Source organism: Anastrepha obliqua, chromosome 2, assembly GCF_027943255.1.
Source record: "Anastrepha obliqua isolate idAnaObli1 chromosome 2, idAnaObli1_1.0, whole genome shotgun sequence".
Classification (NCBI taxonomy): domain Eukaryota; kingdom Metazoa; phylum Arthropoda; class Insecta; order Diptera; family Tephritidae; genus Anastrepha; species Anastrepha obliqua.
Genome location: NC_072893.1, coordinates 133,863,900 through 133,885,282, shown reverse-complemented (window position 1 = coordinate 133,885,282; position 21,383 = coordinate 133,863,900). Strand labels below are relative to the sequence as shown.

The following is a 21,383-nucleotide window of genomic DNA, read 5'->3' as shown; positions in this document are numbered from 1 at the left end:
ATGCAGCTGAATAACTTTATGCATGCAGGATTACATGGAGCGTTTTATTAATATGTATATCAGCTGTTAGCATATATGTATGTATGCCCGTCGAACAACATAGGGAAATCTACTATTCGCAAATACGTGTTTGGCAATGAGAAAGTCCTAGATATATAGATACTTATGAAGTTTAGCATGCTCTTAAAGTTGGTTGTTGATTACACAAACAAGCATAGGTATTCATGTATGTTTGTATGCACTTGTACATGCAGGCACTTAACTATAAAATGGATACAATGAACTTTAATGTACAACAACAAGCAAGAAGAAAATCAGTGAAGAGAATTACCAGCGTGTTGAGGACTATGAGATTTAGGTATTCCTTGTATGTCGTCGCTAAAGGAGACTGACTTTTCGAACGACACTGATTTTTCTGAAAAACAAATAAATGGCATTAAAAGAAACCCCGAACCGTGTAAACATATAAAGCACAATTATTCATGTATTTATTTCGAAATAGTTTTAAATTTTGAAGTAGTTTACGTCTTAAAGCATCTAAGAAGGAAGAGGAATGTTTCTTTTTTTAATTTTTAAATATTTAAGCTGAAGCATGCACTAAAACTTAAAAAGGCTTTGGCCGAAGTGCTTACTAGGAGCACTTGTACAACATATTGAGGGCATGAACGTGAACTTAAAATGCAATTAAAATTGTGTATAAGAAATAGTATGGGCGAAAAGTATTACTGTAAAAACCTGAAAGGGTGCCATGATTATTGCTGTTACTCGGAATTTTATTTTGCTAGTTAAGATTCCATAGTTACCAGCCTAAGTATCAATCAGAAAGTTCAAAGGTTACCATCTTAGGCATCAAACGGTAAGTCATGCGGTTAGAAAATTAGTCTGGGCTTGAAGGTACAAGTATTAAAGATGCAAAATAGAGCAATAAGGCAGTCATCGTACTCATTGCCGATAGTGACGATTTTCGCACATACGAACGTAAATTTAATGTCTGTCAAAACTCATTTTTTAAAATAATAGCAATTTCTGCATTTCAGCAGTATTTGCACGAGTTGTTGTGCTCAAAAGTTTCTTTACTGACGTCACGCCAAATGGGAAGGTGCACTATTGTATTCCATTATTCTTGGTAAATATGTATGTACATATGTATAGTATATACAACAATAGAGAATATATTCAAAATTTTTTTTTCCAAAATTGAATAGATGGAGCATGCATTTTATTAATAAAAAAATTAATTGGATGTGGGAAATACTACTACTTGAGTCGTGTTTTATTTACAAGTAAGCAACAGTTATCAAGCGTTAAATTTCATGAAATTACCATCACTATAAGACACGAGGATATAGTCGCATTTGTATCTACATATGTGTCTGCATACTTTATATGTCGCGTTGTACAAATACTCCGTTTACATAATTGCTAATGTTCTCTTATAAATTGATATGAGTAAATTAAGCTAATGTTTAGATTTAGCATGCAGGAGCATTAAAAAATTATTTCTTGAGTTAGTATCTATTGCTGTGGAACTTACGACATGAGCTCTTCCCTAACTTGGGTGCTTTTTCTCTTATATACAAATCATTTCCCGACCCGTTAGCTACATGAAATGGTTATAAAAGACAAGCCGTTGAATGGTATATAATTAAAAAAGTCTTAGAGGCTTAAATGTAATGATGTATGATATAGAAATATATACGCGCGCAGTATCTGCGAGCACAGCGTAAATGTTGATTTTTGTGTATTTTTATAAAAGGTAGTGAGCAACTTATAAGTAAATATGATATATGAAAACATATGTATACTTATGCACGTTTTTCATTGTTATGATATTTTTAATGTGTAAAGGTAATATTGTTTTATTTTTCTCACGAAAGGCCGTTTCTCTCCTATAAGATACAACCTACGCTAATTCGTCTACATACATATATGTAATACATATTTATGTGAATATCGCAGCTCAGTAGCTGGCTTTATCATGGAGTTTATCACCCATGATGCCCACGTCTGGTGTATTCAGACGGTTCGGCTCCAATCGCCGCGGGCCCATATAAAACAATTGATTTGCCGTTAGATACCTAATCAATTGTGTAGCTAAAATCTCTGTATTGTACAAAACCACACGATGTCGCTTAAATTGAAAATTATGTCCGTAAATGTTTTCAAATCGATTTTTAGGTGTGCAAAACATACACGTACGCGTGTAAAGTTTACCTTTCATCACGCGCGCAACCGATGTTCGTTTGTATAAGAAACATTTTGCCACATAAAAAATGAATACTTTCGATTCAAACCATTTTCAATGTTGCATCTAAAATCAGCAATAGCTTTGCATAACAAAAGGTCGCGCGAGTGGCTAACAAATTTGTTGTGATCGCCGAATGGTTTATTTTTACAAGAAATACAACAATGTGATCTAGTGAAGTTGATGGTGGTGATGGGTTATGGTAATCGTGATTGTGATGGTGATGGTGTTTATGTTCATGGATTATTGATAATTGCAAGTGCGTGCGTTGGTAACGTTGGGCAATTGGGTTAAGGCAGTACAATATGACTTGCATTGACATTACGCCTGTGAAAGCAGACAGACAAACAATGACACGATTGGTAAAGTCTTTCATACGTACCTTGGCACTGTGTAGGTACAACCAAATAGTTTTGATCCAGTGTTGGCACAGCGATAGGTGCTATTTGTGGATGCTGGTTTACGAGCGCTTTCTGTACTAGTCCCGTTAAATTGGCCAATTGGCGCTCCATGTGCTCCACACGTATTCGATGCAAGTCTTCAGGCCTGGATAAAATATAAACTAAGATAACTTGGGGTATTGGGCAATGCTGTAAAAAGAAGTGTACCACTTAGTAATTATATAACAAGCATAAATACATACAAACATACTTCAGAATGTGCTTCACTGTATCTAGCCAGATCAAGTATTTTGAGCTTTTGTACACAGTGTTTAATACCCGCATATTGGTTGTGGCAAATGCCACATTCTGTACCTATTTTGAACTAGTTTGAAGTGCATCTAGTAGACACTCACGGTCACATTAAAACTTCTAAAGCAAATAAAGCTGCGACAGCGCTGTTGGTGTAATAGTATTGTAGTATCTCAACTTTCCCCACAATACATTCGCTTTGCGCATTGGCTGAAAAGTCATGAAATGGGTTTTATGGGGCTTTCCTCATTTCTACGCAGAGTTATTATAAAACCGACGTGATTGTGTGCAAGAGTGTTTACATTTGTTTTGCGCAATTAGTAATTCTTTTTATTCTCATTATACGTAATTGTCTTGCAGTTTTCCACTCTGTTTAGCCGCTAAATAATACTTCGCAGTTTGTTTTGAACTTCATTTTTAGTGGTGTCAAACCACTTCACAGCGAACGCATTTCCTTGCATTTCTGTTGCAGACATTCTGTGAATGTTTGGCTTATTTTCATGGTACCGATTATGTCGCCTTCCGACCGTGACTGTTGAACAAATCTACTGTTTGGCAACTTAAATCGTGCCAATCGGTGATATTCAGTTTTGAAGTGTTTCTTGAGGATGTTGGTACATTGAAATGGCGGCATTGCGGGAACAAGGTTTTCTATCCCTATTTTGGTTGCAAGTACTGGCAATAGTTGTTTCCAACACAATGGAAAAACCACAAGATATTTTGGAAAAGGAAATGTTGACAGATTGCCTTATGGAACTGGATATGTCGGAATTGTTACGTCTTCAGCGCTCATTGGAGAAATTGACAGAAGAAGATATTGGACGAAACGATAAAAAGCAAGTTAATGGAACTTCGGGCGTTTTGGGAGTTTGTGACGTTTCTCAGCTAAATAAAAATAGGTCATGTGTGATCCCACAAGCATTGCAGTTAACCGCCGAAAGACGGTAATAATTATCAGCTCTATGAGTAGAAACTCCTGAAAGTCTTCGGAGAGCAAAGTTAAAATATTTCGTTTCGGATTTTGAGTAAAAAGAACACATTAAAACGTTAACGAAGCCTACTTTCGGGAGTTCTCACTGAGTAATTGCCTAAAATATAAACAATATTTCAATTGAAGGAGCTACGATTATCATCCTTGGCAACCGGAGGAAAGACCTTCTAAATTGCAGACTTTATTCCACATTAGTATTACGGCGCTAGCATTTCTTTCTTTCGGCGGATATCTTCTTTGTCTCATTGTGCAGGCTATAAAGAGTAAAGGTAGGAGAAAAACATTGGTAGTAGGAATTTAAGTCACTAAAATACTAAAGTCGCTAAATGAAAATATTACACCAGGTGCCACCTATTTACATCCGATTGCAACCACCATGGTAACCAACGGCAATGGGGGGGTTAAAAGAATAAAAGTCTATCGACGCAGTCGCAGAAGTGTGCAATTTAAACCAGAAAATATACTGAGTCTGTCTGATGAGAAAATAAATCATGTCTATTTGGCTAACTTTTGGTAACATTAAGATTTATTTTTATAAAAAATGTGAGGAAAGTGACATTAAAAATTTCGAATTATTTAAAGAGAAGTATATTAAAGCTTCTGCTCCATAAACACTGCACTGCTTCACACATTGGCATGAATTAAAAAAGTGTACACTCTTGAAAGTTTAATTCAACATATGTAAGTATCTGTAATACAGTTAGATTTTTGGAAAAATGGTCAATACTTTCCTGTAACACTTTAATGCTTTATTTTTTATATTAATTCATAAACTCTGTAAACTGATGCGAAAGAAACACGAAACGTAACACTTAAAATTGTCTCTACACATACCGTGCAGAATCATACATTTGATTCGATCTTGGTAATCTTCCTGGTCCCACCTTCATTCCGTATACGGCATACTGATCCTCAGCAAGCCCCACTTCGCTGTCGGTGGCGAAAAATAAAAGTTAATCATAACAACAATTTAATAAACCCTCCTGTTTTAATATTTGCCAACCTCTGTTCCTCGTCAATAATGGGCGCGACCACCGGCCCTCGGGTACCGTATTGGCTGTAGTAAGGCTCCTCGTAATTACCACGTGTGCTGCGTTCCGGCGAACTGGAGTAACCATCTGAAAATTGTATCAGATATTTGTGTTTATAACAGCTATCACATTTTTTGGAGGCATGTTTTGGAATACACACAGCACATAAAGATAGTAGTAGCTGAAGAAAATATTTACATAATTTAGCATATTTCAAATCATAAAAAAGGTGTTAGTCAGATTGTTAGAATGGTTACATTAAACAAAAAAAAAAAAAAAATATGTATAAACATTAAAGATGCAAAGTATCTAATTGTTATGATATGAAAAAGAAAAATGGACTGTTCCCAGTTTGTATTTCTTTTAGCTATTTATTTACTGGATTATCTTCAAACCAAACCAAAATTGAGATAATGAATGTCTATGAATTCAAAGTACCTGGGATGCTATATAACTGATCCGGGGAATAAGGAAATAAGGGCTCCATGCTACCTCTTGAGTTATGCGTCCTCAAGGGTTTCACTGGCGCTCCTTAATACGCACATATTCAAGTTCAGAGCACAGTACAGTTATGGAGTGTGGTTGGTGGTAGCGGTAGTCGTTAGTGGGCGTGAACAGTTGACAATGAAGAGAACAACATACGAATACATATATACACATGAATGGGCGAGGTTTATTTAATGGATGTGAGATGAATTGTTTCTAATTAGCAGACCGAATAATTACAAAAACAAAATACACTGAACATTCATAAAATATGTTTTATTATTGTACACGAAATTTAAATATATGTTAGTAGATAGAATGGTATGCAATAAATGAGTACAGTAAAATTAAGCAAGCAATAAAAATGTTCTATTAATTTCTCCATTTTGCATGCCATCCATTTTTGGATTTATCTCAATAGAGTACTTTTTTTTAAATAAATTCGAAGCTTTGCGCTGACTTACCAATCGGAACTTTGGTGCGCTCGGACGAGTACATGCCGCGCGGTAAGGTCTGTGAGGCGCCCACATAATACGGTGCGGCTTGTTTGCCAATCTGCAATAATAAATCATTACGTCTCGTTGAGATGGTTAGTCGTCAGTACAGAAGCGAAGCGATGAGCAATATGATATCATAAAGTCTATTACCAGTATAACTAATGTATGCATGTGAAATTTTTGGAAATGTAATAAATCTCGTTGACTGAGAGTAATTATGATTCGCTGGAGCTGCTGCTGGAACTGAGCGGTTGTAATTGGGTGTGAGAATAATTTGCAGTAGCAGCCGAAATAGAAATTTTCATCGTTGAAGTAGTGGGTTTGATTTCTTTTCTATCAAAAGCTACAAAGTACTGTCGGACTTATTGAACACGTAAATTATTTGGCGCGCAAACTGAACAAATCAACGATCGATTGGCGGCTGTCGGCTATAGATCGCGCTTTGCATTTTCAATGCAATTTCACTTTTGAATAGTTTTTTCAGACGAATACTGCATCGGTCAAGTACTTGTATATGCCTACCATAAATGTACATATATTTTTAAATATATTATGTGGCGTAGTAAAATTTTGTAGAAATAGTGTCAGAGCAATTTCAATGTTGTCAGACAATAAATTGTCCGATTCTCCCATCTTCTCTTGATCTGCCTCCTTAAAGCTACTCCAAACAAATTTCCGTCTTGTGTTGCGTCTTCGCTAATTAGCATCAAATGCAAATGGATTCGCTGTTTTTTCTCTTGTTGCTTATAAATGCATAAAAAGTGTAAACAATCAGTCAGCAGAGTTGTGGCATCAATGCCGCTGCCCGTCGGCAATTATCTCGTAGTTCGGCTGTCAATTGCTTGAGTGTTCGACACATAGCCGACGCTTGCAAATGATACTTGGACGGCGGCTTTGCCGTCTTTAATGCATTTGACGGCTGAATGAATGAATGAAATTTGTTGGTAGTGATTGGAACTGGCGCGGATTAGCGCTGTGCTATCGTCTCTGCAGCTATTCAATCGTTTGTTTCACTGCGACAGGGGCAGGCGGCAGGGGTGTAATGTAGGGACGTGCTTGTTGTGCTACCAAACTTGTTTACTGGCTGCGCGCGCGTTCCCAGTCCAAGTCGCATAGCCACAGACGCTTCCACATGCACCACCACTACAGTTGACTGCCAATAAAGTTTGAGCCATCGTCGCGTGCAGACGTGCAACTACGTGTAGTCACTCGTAAATCGAAGACACATAATAAAAGTGAATTGAAAACGCAAATGCAATAAATAAGTTGCGAACTTTAAATGCGAAAACGAAAGTGTATTCAGTAAAGAAAGTAGTGAAATAGGAGAAATAGGAAAAGTGGAAAAGTGATATTGTTTGTTTTTCTTTATGTGGAGAACTGTAAGAACTTGAAGAACTTTATATTTGACCAAGCAATGCAGTGGAGTTGGTTTCGTGTGTATGTCCTTGTGTCAGGACTTCTAGGGCTGCTGCCTTTAAGTTTTGGTTGGAAGCCCATAGTTGGTGGTTCGTTTACAACCTCTTTCAATCTGCAGCAATCACATCCTGGATCGGCAACTAGCGCCAAAACGTTAACCCTTGGTGGCAATTCCGCCGAAAGTGCGGAATACTCGTCGTCGCCATTGTTGCCACAGGAATCCGCGAGCAAGGTGATTACTGGTATTAGTGATGCCGTGGCAATATCGGCGCCTTTAGGGACTTTGCCTGGCGCACATTCCGGACTGAAGTTCGATACCGACGAATTCGAGTATGAACGCGATTTATTCGGTGGTGGCGACTACAATCAGGTAATTTAAATGCTCAAGTGCGATGCGTTGTTTGAATTTTAATGGATCAATTGGTTTATAGTGACTTGTGTTTTTCTATTGTCTTTAATCACCTCTTCAGGATCAGTGTGCGGTTAAAAAGTATGCCTTCAATCACGACGGTACCGTTGCTTACGAGAATGAACTGCCAGAGTTGAATCAATTCACAATCTGCTTCTGGTCGCGCTACACAAATCACAGCGGGGATCACGTGCTGTTAACTTATTCGGGTAAGTGGTAAATGTAAGTAAAAGATTACTAGCCTAGGGAATCTTTTTCAATTGGGTTAATTAGGCAGCGGCGATTTGCAGTTTTCGACTTTGTGTAGTAATTATTTTAATTTTTCAATTTTTGTATTTGGATCTTTCTAAGCAAATGCTAATTGAGTTACAATTGTAAATAAATTGGTTTGAGCGCGTGTGTTGGGTGTGGCGTGACACCATTTTGCTGTGGATACCTGTTTGCAGCGACGACCCCTTACGACTCGACCTCAATCCCCTCAGCTTCCCTTCTTTAGACTAAGTGCGTGTATTCATGCGCCGCTACAGTTCACACAAAAAGTGTTTTGGATACCGACTCAGACAACCACGCCACGAAATTAGCATGTAACGTTTGTTTTTTTGTTCAAGGGAAACAATTAAATTCGAAATTCCACAGCGCGACCGTCAACGCTGGGCTCTGCTTAATAGAAGAAAGTTATGCAACTACACCGTTATTATGAGCTACATAAAAAGTGAAAGGAAGCAAACTTCCTGCTGTCTTCAGTTTGAAAATATTCATCGGCACACAAGAGAGTATAATTTGTGGCCACACGACAGCACCCAAGTCGCAGTGCTGCGTACGAGCCATATCGCCTACAGTGACTCCAACCTCAGCTCCTGCTCCTCTGCCACGATGCCGCAATGTAGCACATAGCGTGTACCGCTCGTAATTGATGCAGCCTCCGCTGGCGTCTGGCTTTCGCTACTGCAAAACTAGGTTTACATACACACATCACAAGTCTGTGCCAAAGTTGCATAATTGAAGTTACAGGTTTCAGCATTTGACACAATTTAACGCCACACGGTACCAGTAATAAGCGAAGCAACAAACGCAATAACGGTCGTAATATCATCATCTCATAAAACTATGGTACGAAATGTTTTGCTATAATGGGCTGGCACTTTGTGCGCGTATTATCGACGGAATATGACAAGAAATTATTGATAAGTCACAGGAGTGGTGGAGGGGCTAAGAGAGGCACGCAGCGATAGCAAATTGGGTAGTGTAATGCAAATGCTAATTGCAGATGAATGTCAGCTACTCAGGCAACGTGATCATCCAGACTTCCCCAATTGCTAATCGACTGTCGCTGCGAAAGCGTAAGTGAATGATGCAGTTAATGTGAGTGCGTGCGAAGCTGTCACAAATCTACAACGCGGTAACTAATAAGATGCTGCAAAGCATATGTACATATATATGTATGCGTATATGTAGTTGAGCTATTGTGCTTCACAATAATTTTTCCGGTTTGCTTGCAGTTGCTTCTCTGAGTTGATGAACTCTCATGTCTTGGCAATGATTTTGATCACGGTTGGTGGGAATTTCTGAAACTTGTTTCAGCCTTTGTTTGAGATTCCATTAATATTTACAGCTGATAGATCAATTAAAATTGTGTAGATTTCATGTAAACACATCTTAAGTGTCGTATGCGGTTACGTATTTAATGTGCACAGCAAAATACAATGAATGGAATTTGTATTCACTTTGCGATTTTAAAACTATTGTGATACGAATTGCAGCTAGATGCATAAATATTATAAAACTAGCGAAAACCCGCCCGTTCCCCTGGTCGTCTTTAAAAAAATCTAGATTAATTAATTAAATTAAGCCGAAAAATACTGTGCGTTTTTTATAAAAATTCTCACGCATGAATAGCAATGAAAGAAGTTTTAAATAGTAGTAGCAATTAAAAAACGTTTGATGTGATTTACTTTATTACTTTTTTTATTGTAATGCTCTTTGGTATACAATTTTCTTCGTTTTTCCATTCGTTGTTGAATAAATGAACAATACCGATGGCTTACCAACTCTTGAGCATGAAACATAAAGTTGGCCATGAGAAAAACATGGGTATTCTAAATCAATACCACAAATTGATAAAGTTTGGCCCTGTGACTTATTAATAGTAATCGCGAATGCAAGGCGAACAGGAAATTGAAGACGTTTGAATTCAAACGGCATATCCGATGGTATCAAAGGTATTCGCGGTATTAAAACGTCTTCACCAGAGTATTTTCCATTCAAAATTGTTGCTTCAATGAGTTTATTCATCAATCTCTGAACTGTTAATCCATTGTACCATTACATAGTCGTGGTTGATTTATGTTTCTCAACATAATAATCGGTGCTCCTATTTTCAAGTTTAGCATGTGTGGCGGTAATCCAGGTAAATCTAAGGAATTCAAAAATTCAGTGGGATAATTTACAATATCATCTTGATTTGTAACAGTGTCAACGGATCGATATGCTTGTTCTGGACTTGGTATGTTAGCCAAAATAGCCGCATTCATTTCTTTCACATCTTTATTTTTGCCAGCCATGATGGCTCGTGCACTAAGCCAATCATGATTTTTGTAATTTTGAGACAAATTTGGGAAAATACTTTGAATTAACTGTTCTTTCGTTTGACTTATTTGTCAAAAGTTTGGTTGTAAAGTTATTAAGCCAGTTAAATTATGGACAGGAACTTTGCCATTTCCAATATCCAATAATTGCTGTGAAAATTCAGCAGCTGATGGATCATTTTGCATTAGAACACGTACATTTGTAGTTAGTTTGAGTGTTTGAACATGTCTCCACAAATATGATGATTTCAAACATGCAGTCAATTCATCTGCTACAGTTGCTCGAGGAATAACAGGCAGTGTTTGTCTAAAATCACCTGCCAGCAGCACTAAGGCACGACCAAACATTTCATTTTTACTACGTAATTCTCTTAATGCCCTATCAAGCGCTTCTAGTGACTTTTTATGTGCCATCGTGCACTCATCCCATACAATTACGTGTGCAAAAAAGCGGAGAAGGAGAAGAGAACTGTTCTATTCCCCCCCGCTTTAACCCAGCTATGTGTTCAGGTGCAAATGACTTTTTTGCGGGAAGTCTGAAATAAAATAAGTTCTATTTACTCTTCTTAAATTTATATAAACTTCTCCAGGCGAAGTAAAAAAACTGACATATACTTGCTTCAACCGTATATTTGTGAGTACACAGGTAATACGTAAATATATGAATGATATAGGTAATATCTCATATTAGCATAACCTTTCTGCAAAAAATTAAGGAAACGATCACCAATCACGCCGGCAATGATACAATGAATTTTTCACTATAGCTGACTTCAGATTAACGTTTATATAATAAGCGTATATGTAACATTTTAAAATTTTTTTAGAATTTTTTTTAATTTTTCTCTTCCTCTTCCTGTAGCTATTCCTTTTCCTCTTCCATCCCCAGCTCCATCTCCTTTCTTTATCCCGGAAACGGGCAGTAAAAATGACTTCACTTAAAAGCTTTCATCAACAGCTTCCATCTGATACCCATATTGTACAAACACATCCAAGGGTACCTTGGTCCACCTTTTCGGCTATATCTCGAGACCTTGGTCACTCAGAGATCTAAAAAATACTCTGTATTAAAGCACTCATCAGTAGCTTTGATTTGATACCCTCAATGTAAAAATACATCCTAGGGTTACCCGGGTCCTCGTTTTGGCCTTCGGCAGCGCCACCTGGTGTCGAGTGGAATCAATAAGCATATTATACTAACCTTCTCCGTGGAAAAAAATATATATATACCAAATTTCATAATAACCGGCCCAGACACACACGACCAAAATGTATTCAATTCTAATGAATGCTATGTGCGGTACAAAAAATACGTGCGGCAAATAGCAAAAACACACTCACTTAACCGATGCACCGCACACACACGCGTTATCGGATTTCAACCAAACTTCACAGAAACCTTTGCCAAAGCAACACCAACAATGTGTGAAACTTTCATTATTTTCCTTACACGCGTTGCTGAGATTACCCCGGACAAATGCACACTTTTTTTCGGCTTAATTTTTTTATATGTACTAGCGTACCCTCCCCCGCTTCGCTAGGCGATAAATTCAATGATTTGCTAAAAGAGAATAAAATTAATACAAAACAAAGCAAGTTCTTTGATACAATTTCATTCGAACTTTATTGTAACACTTTTTGGTAGACAACGTTTTTGGTTTTTCCATCTTTCGCGTAAATGAATAATGACGATGGTTTACCTACTCGTGAGCAAGCTACATACGTTTGTCCATGAGAAAAAATTGGGTATTCTAAATTAATACCGCACATTTGTAGAGACTGTCCTTGCGCCTTATTAATTGTCATAGCGAAGGCAAGGCGAATAGGGAACTGCAAACATTTGTAATCAAATGGTAAACCCGTCGGAATCAGTGATCTTCTCCTTTGTACTTCCCTTTCAAAATTGTTGCTTCGATAACGTTACCCATTAGCTTCTTCAAAGCGAGTCTGGTACCGTCGCAAAGTAGTGGCACATTACTGTTGCGCAGCATAATAATCGGTGCTGCAATTTTTAACCGTAAATTATAAGGTGGTACGCCTGGCAAATCGAGTGAGTTTAAGAATTCAGTTGGATAATTTACGACATCATCTTGATCAGTAATAGAGTCCATTGACTTATATGCAACTATGTCACCAGGTATTTGATCCAAAATAGCTGCATTTATATCATTGACGTCCTTATTTTTCCCAGCTAAAATTGCTCTTTCGCTGAGCCAATCATGGTTTTTGTAATGTTGAACTATGTTTGGAAATACACTCTGTATCAATGCCTCTTTAGACAGTGCAAAAGTGCAGAAGTTGTTAGGCAATGTAATCATTCCTGTTGGATCGACAGACATTTGGCCATTTCCGATTTTCAGTAATTGGTGTGAAAATTCAGCTGCTGATGGATTGTTCTGTAGTTGAACACGTACGTTTGTAGCAAGTGTAAGCGTGTTTACATGTCTCCATAAATACGATGATTTTAAGCATGCATTGATTTCATCTGCAGCCGTAGATTTTGGGATCACAGGTAATGTTTGCCTGAAATCTCCAACCAATAAAATAATGGCACCTCCAAAGACTGTTTGGCTTCCTCGTAGATCTTTCAAAGTTCTATCAAGTGCTTCCAATGGTTTCTTGTGTGCCATAGTACACTCGTCCCATACGATGAGCTTACATACTTTAAGAACTTTTGCCATTCCAGATGTTTTCGAAATATTACATGTTGGTGTTTCATTTACCTGCATATTCAAAGGCAACTTTAATGCAAGTGTGCTGTGCGACCACCTTCCAGTAATGTAGCCGCAGTTCCGGAAGAAGCGAGTGCCAATGCAACGTTATTATCTGATCGAAGTGTTGCTAATATCAATGAAATCAAAAAGGTCTTTCCTGTTCCCCCAGAAGCATCCAAGAAAAACAATCCATCAGTTCCATGGCTAACATTATTCATGACTGTATCATAAACATGTTGTTGTTTATGTTTACTCCGCGTCGAAAAAAATTTGCAACTTAGCAACACGACACAAATCGTTTCACAATAAGGAAAAATTCGCATATTTATTCAAAAAAAGTTGTACATATAAAATGAATGTTAATTCGAAACTTAACCTAAGAATCGAGCAAGTTCTGCGGCAATTTTCACTAAAAACACAATTTGTACAATATTTTAATTTTTTCTTTTTTTTATATGAAGAAATTATTAAAAAAAAATTTTTTTTGCTAAAAACCTTCCCCTAGTAGATCCCTATAATATGAAAAAAGAACGAATAAAATTGGTCTCGTATCGGCTCAAAAAAATGCGTACAAACGAACATCATTTCATTTTTATATATATAGATGTATGTGTATATAATAATTGACGGTTATACCCTTTCTAGGTGTTTGGCCGAGCTCCGCGTCCCGTCGGTGGCGGGGTTTTTCGTGGGGCGACCGCTATTATAAAAACTTTCTATCATTTGGTATTTCATGCATTGATTATCGAATCTGCGCGCTCTGAACTTACTCGTTTTGAATAAATCAATTTTCAAAAAAAATAAATATTAGTCCAAAATACAGGGATGCCTTGGCATGTAATCGATCTGCTGTACACAGTCAAAGTGAGAGTGCACCTATTGAAACCCCCTTTAAGTGTGTGTCTGGGTGTTTATTGAAGAATGCATTTATTTCTACCGCATGAAACTGTTGTAACCCTTTTTTGAGTAATGATTTCTTTTCTTTTCTAGCTTCCATAACACTTCATAAGCAGGATAACTGTGTGTTGAAATAACTTTGGTTAACCATGCGTTAAAGTGTGCATCAGATATGTTTGCAGTTTCCTTTTTGTGGCAGCGGAGCAGTTTCTTTATTATACTACATCGACTCTTTTACTGTCGGTACTTGCCGTTCGTGTATTTTCAGTAGAGAAATACGTATTTTTCTATGAAAATTATTCTTTTCCAGTAATCCTTACCGTTTTTTTGTTTGTTATGCAAGTAAAAAGTAGCGTCAAGTATTTGCCTTCTTTTTGCTATCGCTTCCGAATACTACTTTATAAGAAGAATAATAATACATTGAGCAGTTTCTTTATTATACTACATCGACTCTTTTACTGTCGGTACTTGCCGTTCGTGTATTTTCAGTAGAGAAATACGTATTTTTCTATGAAAATTATTCTTTTCCAGTAATCCTTACCGTTTTTTTGTTTGTTATGCAAGTAAAAAGTAGCGTCAAGTATTTGCCTTCTTTTTGCTATCGCTTCCGAATACTACTTTATAAGAATAACAAATTAAGCAGAAAAAACGAAAAAAATTTTAAATATTTTCAAAATTTTTCTTTTGCAAATGCAGCGTAGCTCCAACAGAAGACACGAAAATGAAGTAAACGAAAGTTAAGAAAACAAATTAACTAAAACTCATTCAAAGAGAAAACTATAAATTAGCAAACGCATTTCCGCGCTTTCGTGCACACACGCTCAACAAAACCTCTGAAAACTTATCGGTAACTATCATCCTCCAGCCGGCTCCCGCTGCTTTCCTTGCGCATAGACATTTTCAAATGGCGCACCACTGCCACTGCCACTGCCACTGCCACATCTTTGTTAATAGTTGAAAATGAAATGTTTTGAAAAACTATACAATTTTTTTCTAATATATTTTTGTACACATAAAATGAATGTCGATTCGAAACTTACTATAATCTAAGAATCGAGCAAGTTTTGTTTTGCACAATATTTTGATTTTTTCTTTTTTTTTATATGAAGAAAATATTTAAAAGAAATTTTTTTTTTGCTAAAAACCTTCCTCTAGTGGATCCCTATAATATGAAAAAAGAACGAATAAAATTGGCCTCGTATCGGCCCAAAAAAATGCGTACAAACGAACATCATTTCATTTTTATATATATAGATATAGCTTTAATTCAAATAATAGATAAATAAAAACTTTAGTAGTTTTTAAGAACTTCCAAGAATTGTGGCTAAATTTTTGGTTACAAATTAATTACCCTGCTGTGAAAAAATGTTAACCGAATGAGGTGCAAAATGCATAGACTCTTGTCTTAGAATTCTTTAAATCCCTAACGTGCATATTTGCCAATTTATTTGAATCTCATTCCTCACGAAATTCCATTGATTCCTTTCTTGTCCATTCATTTAACAAAGTTTACTTCAAAATGAATGAGTTTGCTTTTGTGTGGACTGCAGAGTAGGCCACTCGATTGTTGCATTGGCCCGATTAACTATTTTCCCATTTCTCGAAAAAAGCCTTATAAGGCGAACATGTTTGACTGACTTTTAACCAATTTTACTGTCACATTTTCATATGCAACAAGTCCAATATATTGATGCTCGCATTTTCCTTTTTTATTTTTTGTTTTCTTTGCTTTTTGCTATGGCTGATTGCTGCTGACTATTGAAATTCCACAAATGCCAGTTAAGGATGAACCGCGTGAGTTCCAATTTTGGGTTTCGAACTCACAAAATTCCAGTTTTATTTCGATGGCCATAAAAGGTCAGCAGGTTTACAGGTAAGCACGATTTAAAATCCTTATGCTGAAATTATAAATTTGTGTCATACTAGAAAAGTTATGAAATTTGATTGATTCCACTTGTTTGTGGCTGCGGTTGCGCCACGTTTAATTGCAGGCTCAATTATCCATTGCGTGTGCGCCAGTGGCATCATCAGTGTTCGTCTTGGAATGGAAAGACAGGTGAATGGCAGGTCTGGGTGAAGTCAGAGCGCGTCGGGCGTGGCTTTCACAATGCGGTGAGGATTTATGGTTTTTTGTTTTTTTTTTCAACTCTATTTTGTTCGCAGTGTGGAGTGGTACGAGTAGCTGCTGGGCGTGCGGGTTTCAGTTTTTTGGTTTTAAGTTTGCATAAAGTAACCCAAATGCCAATAGCCACGAGTCAACACCCGCAATCGGATAGTTTATAGTAAACAGTCGATGGCAGCCAGCTGTGGGCAATTGGAGGAAATGAAGTTAAAGAATTAAACTCCGCCGCTCAATGCTCCTATGGCCATTGCACACAGTACCAATTAATTTATCCTAAAAATAATGGTTTGCTTGCTTTCTTGCAGTTGGTTAGTCATACAATACCCGCGAAAGGCAAATTGTTCTCGGGTGGAGTTTCGCCGACGGGTGATTTGTCTCAGGGCCTGCACTTCGAAATCACATTGATCCAGATTTATCATATAGCTCTTAGTGCGGGTAAGGCTCACCGCGACCACAAGCATCACCATGTTCATCACTTCGATCACGAGGGACTGGAGCTATCAACAACAACAAGAGCTCCCCCGGCTGTGAGTTTACCATTTGGCATTACCACTGAATTGACCGAATGTAATATTTTTCTTTTTCTCTGACTATTAGATAAATCGGCCACTACCAATGCATAGCCTACTGGCTAGCGGACAGATACCAACTCGCGTGCGTTTAAATCTTGCACAACCACAGCAACAGCAATTGTTGCTGCAGTCACAATTAACACAGCCGGTGCAGCAGTTGGCGGGCAGTGAAAACACGATCTTTCCAATGTCCGACCAACAACAAGCCGTCACCATCAACACCAATTTTGTGAATGGTCAAATTAATACCGGCTCACGGCTGGTATCCCAACAACTATTGGGACATATTGCGCAGCCGAATGCGGCGTTGGCAGTGCGACCGAAGACCGTGCAAACCAGTTCAACGACGCGCGAATATAGTACGCTCAACAACCCGGCCAACGTGCAGTTTATTGACGAAACGGAGACCCGCATTTTCTTCAAGCGTCAGGCAAAAACCAACGATACGGAAACTTCCTTTGGTCAAAAAGTGATACGAAAGCGTGCTGCCGCTTTTGGGCAGACGCGACCGACAGCGCTGGCAGAGAAGAATCTGCAGAAACGTGGTCTGGTATTGCTTGAGGACGGAAGTGTAGTGGACGACCCGTTGGTCGGGAACAATTTCAAGTATGACGGCCTGGCCGATTTTGGGGGGCAACAGTTCAAGCAGGATTTGACTCAGAAAATGAATATCGAAGCGGAGATTCACGAACATGATCGCGAGCCAGCCGAGGAGGAAGTTAAGGCGGTAATAGCGCTGTGTAGTGCTTGTGACTCGGAACCATTTCAAGGAGCAATCGTGTTTGCATGGAAGGATGCGAAGGAGCAAATGAACAATGCACTCAAGGGACTAAGTGTGGGCGGATGTGGCAATTTTTAGATAGTATGGCGCGTAAGAGGGACGGCACTAGTCAGCAGAGTGTTATTTGAGCGCTAGAGGGATTTGTGGCTGTTTCATGTGTTGGCGCATTTTCAAAACGCATTTAATTTTGAGCTTCGGCCTATGCTGTCGGTAATGCTTGCATTCATTAGCTTAATTTTTAGAAATTATTTTTTTTACCGAACTTTATGTATATATGTATGTTTGCCTATGCCTATTTAAAATTATTTTATATAATATTATTTAACAAATAAAAAACTCACCTTTGATTTGTGAATGTGTTGATGCTTGTAATCTGAATCGAATTCTGGCTCACTGAAGTAACTCTGGGAAGCAAAATTTTAATTTCTTCCGGTTACTAATATTTCAAAAAGCTATATAGGAGTTTCTTACCTGGTCTTGGTCCCAATGGTTGGGCGTGACTTGAGGGAGCGGTTGTGGTACTCCAGGGCCACCAGGTAAAATTTGTGGCGGAGCAGCTACTTCTGTAGATTCAAATAGCCGTAGCACAGATCGATCACGAATTTCACGCAAATGTGAACGAACATCCTCCAGTTCATAGAACATGTCCTTGCTGGCATCATGTATGTAGATTTTCACATTCGGCCCTTCCAGGTATGCCATGGTCAGTTGGCGAGGAAAGGAGCGCACGAAAAGCGCGCGCACCGTGTCTATTGAGGTGATTTCGTTAGGCAATAGTGCGCGTTTCGTTTCCGAGCGGTACTGCAGAAATACTAAGCCTGAAATAGTCGTATTAGTAATTGGTAAAGGTGGTTTTAGTAATTACGGAGAAATATGATAGTAAGAAGCTTTCATTTCACCTAAAGGTCGCTCCAACGTTTTCGAAGGAGTGCGAACTACCGGTAACGACGAGCGTTGTTTATTACCACGTCGGAAACCAGTGCTTGCGGTTTCCACCTCTGACATAATACCCGGGTCATCGTCGAACAAGGGTCCTTGATTCAGGGGCGTATAGCCACGTGGCACATTATTCTTCAATAAAAAACCAAAAAAGTTATTCAAATTAAGAAAAAATGGCAATTAAATGATGCGGAAAAAACATTAAAAAATTCTTTAAATGAAATAAAAAGTTGCAACATTTTGGAAATCGCCATTTTTTACCAAAAGTATTTATATTTTGAGAATGTAAAATGCAAAAAATACGCCAAATCTTGGAAAAGACCCATGAAAGGAGAATCGACACACACCATCTTTTCGTCGACTTCAAAGCTGCATTCGACAGTACGAAGAGGAGTTATCTGTATGCCGCGATGTCTGAATTTGGTATCCCCGCAAAACTAATACGGCTATGCAAGATGACGTTGCTCAACACCAGCAGCGCCGTCAGAATTGGGAAGGACCTCTCCAAGCCGTTTGATACCAAACGAGGTTTCAGACAGGGTGACTCGCTGTCGTCTGACTTCTTTAACCTGATGTTGGAGAGCATCGTACGAGCCGCAGGACTTAATCGCTCAGGCACAATATTTTATAAGAGCGTACAATTGCTGGCGTATGCCGATGATATTGACATCATCGGCCTTAACAACCGCGCTGTTAGTTCTGCCTTCTCCAAACTGGATAAAGAGGCAAAGCGAGAGGGTCTGGTGGTGAACGAGGACAAAACGAAGTACCTCCTGTTATCAAACAAACAGTGGGCGCACTCGCGTATCGGCACCCACGTCACTGTTGACAGTTATAATTTCGAGGTTGTAAAAAACTTCATTTATTTAGGAACCAGCATTAACACCGATAACAATGTCAGCCTTGAAATCCAACGTAGAATCTCTCTTGCCAACAAGTGCTATTTTGGACGAAGTAGGCAATTGAGTAGTAAAGTCCTCTCTCGACGAACAAAACTAACACTCTACAAGACTCTCATCATGTCCGTCCTAACGTATGGCGCAGAAGCGTGGACGATGACAACATCCGATGAAGCGACGCTTGGAGTGTTTGAGAGAAAGACTCTGCGTAAGATTTTTGGACCTTTGCACGTTGGCAACGGCGAATATCGCAGACGATGGAACGATGAGCTGTATGAGCTTTACGACGACATAGACATAGCGCAGCGAATAAAGATCCAGCGGCTACGTTGGCTGGGTCATGTCGTCCGAATGGATACAAACGCTCCGGCTCTGAAAGTATTCGATGCGGTACCAGCTGGTGGTAGCAGAGGAAGAGGAAGGCCTCCTCTGCGTTGGAAAGATCAGGTGGAGAAGGACTTGGCTTCACTTGGTGTGTCCAATTGGCGCCGGTTAGTACGAGAAAGAAACGACTGGCGCGCTTTGTTAAACTCGGCCAAAATAGCGTAAGCGGTTATCGCGCCAATTAAGAAAAAGAAGAAAATGCAAAAAAGCTAAAATAGGATAATTTTCGAACTGCTGTTTTGGAAAACATCGAGAGTCAATAGCATATTTTTCCTTTTACTCATAATGTAATGGAGACTTCCAAATTTTTATATGTATTTAAACACAGATTCAAAGTTGCCTTCTGTAAATACCTTTTTGTTCTTTTGTGCCCTCGTGCTCATCTATTTTCCGAGAAAAGAAATGTTACTATGTATTATGCAAATTTTGTATGTATAAATTACCTCTAGATCCATGGCGCGTTGTTGCTGCTGGCCCTGATTACCAGCATACATTATCATATCCCCACCTAGTGTGTGTCGACGCGGATCGTCTCGGCGCAGGCCGCGCCGATGATCGTTCGCTGTAAAAACAAAGCAAAGTGTATTTATTGATATATCAACTAAATATAAATTCGTAAATAGAGTGAATGGGTTTACTTATATTATATAGGCCTACCTTGCTCATTAGTCGGCAGACGTCCTGTTTTCGCTTCATTTTGCCAGTCTTCTTCTGGAAGCAACGTATAAAACATGAATGCAGTGGGTGAAAACATAATAGACCCTCGTTAAAGTCCAGCATAATTAATTTTGACTTCAATTGGGTTATATTCCCCAAGGATAAGCAATTATCTGAATTTATTCGCCATCTTGGTGTCAGAGCTGCACATTGTGCGAGCTTTGAAGAGAAATTGCTGGTCATTTGGCTTGTCAGGAAAAGTAGAAAAACGCAAATCACTGTGCCTGCAGTCTGCTCTTTTGATAAATTGACATGACGTTGAAAATGACTTTCTATTCTGTAGTCTGGTGCACGAGTGTGCGTGTGCTTATTCCAAATAGACAAACAAGTGATTATCCTTGTGATCCCCATGTTAGTCGACCAATGAGTATTGCCACCGGCAAAATAGAGTTAACAAACAAACAAATGCGGACACGTTCATGCTATGAGTGTTGATTTCAACGGACACCTTTGCACACGGAAATGCACAATCAGGCAAAGTGCACACATGTGGATTTTACACCCACACTGACCCCCCGTGTTTGCTCATATATGTACATGCATATGTATAAGCGCATTCTAATATGGACTTACTCCAAACCTGAGTTGTTTAAATATTCACATTTACCCCAATACCCACCTCCTTCGCGTCCTTTTCGTTTTTTCTTTGATGAGCTACTGCTGCTGTTGCTGCTGCTCTGGTTCGATGAACTTTTATCTTTGCTCTTCCAACGTATCAGCATCGTGTGGCACTTCGTATGTGTTGGTTGGACTGCGACGACTGCGGCGTCGACCGGAAAGCATTAAATGTTGGCATTAGCATTGGGCAAGTATCAATGTACATATACATATGCATGGTATGTTTGTATGTTTTTATATTGAAGTAAGTGTGTGGAGCTTGTGTACTTAGGCAATTGGGTAAGTGTCTCCAGTACTTGAATGGCCAGTTCAGTTGATTAGAAATTCTGGGCAAATATTTTCGCTACACAAGTGTCGTAACATAGGTCTTTGGATTTTATAATGACCG

At 38.6% G+C, this 21,383-nt stretch overlaps 2 protein-coding genes across 12 annotated transcripts in view; one reads left to right on the top strand and one right to left on the bottom strand.

Annotated features, from left to right (window-relative positions):
- Positions 1 to 21,383, bottom strand: part of LOC129236955 (coiled-coil domain-containing protein CG32809) — a 33,117-nt gene that overhangs the window by 10,524 nt on the left and 1,210 nt on the right. For 3 of the 11 annotated variants that reach the window (XM_054871278.1, XM_054871279.1, XM_054871284.1), the window contains exons 2-14: positions 20,997 to 21,137; positions 20,318 to 20,371; positions 20,104 to 20,222; positions 20,014 to 20,043; positions 18,338 to 18,509; positions 17,910 to 18,256; positions 17,780 to 17,842; positions 5,910 to 6,000; positions 4,932 to 5,046; positions 4,763 to 4,858; positions 2,628 to 2,791; positions 1,535 to 1,600; positions 332 to 415 (exon numbers count right to left, since the gene is read on the bottom strand). In XM_054871278.1, coding sequence (XP_054727253.1) covers positions 332 to 415; positions 1,535 to 1,600; positions 2,628 to 2,791; positions 4,763 to 4,858; positions 4,932 to 5,046; positions 5,910 to 6,000; positions 17,780 to 17,842; positions 17,910 to 18,256; positions 18,338 to 18,509; positions 20,014 to 20,043; positions 20,104 to 20,222; positions 20,318 to 20,371; positions 20,997 to 21,099 — 1,504 coding nt within the window. In that variant the 5' untranslated portion in view covers positions 21,100 to 21,137. The remainder of the gene's footprint in view (positions 1 to 331; positions 416 to 1,534; positions 1,601 to 2,627; positions 2,792 to 4,762; positions 4,859 to 4,931; positions 5,047 to 5,909; positions 6,001 to 17,779; positions 17,843 to 17,909; positions 18,257 to 18,337; positions 18,510 to 20,013; positions 20,044 to 20,103; positions 20,223 to 20,317; positions 20,372 to 20,996; positions 21,138 to 21,383) is intronic. The other 8 variants (XM_054871280.1, XM_054871286.1, XM_054871285.1 and 5 more) reach the window with 5 other exon arrangements.
- LOC129236957 (uncharacterized) lies at positions 7,126 to 17,753 on the top strand. Its single transcript, XM_054871290.1, has 6 exons — positions 7,126 to 7,728; positions 7,829 to 7,976; positions 15,743 to 15,836; positions 15,955 to 16,075; positions 16,391 to 16,612; positions 16,683 to 17,753. The coding sequence occupies exons 1-6, from the start codon at positions 7,357 to 7,359 to the stop codon at positions 17,514 to 17,516; spliced, it is 1,791 nt and encodes a 596-aa protein (XP_054727265.1). The 5' UTR covers positions 7,126 to 7,356; the 3' UTR covers positions 17,517 to 17,753.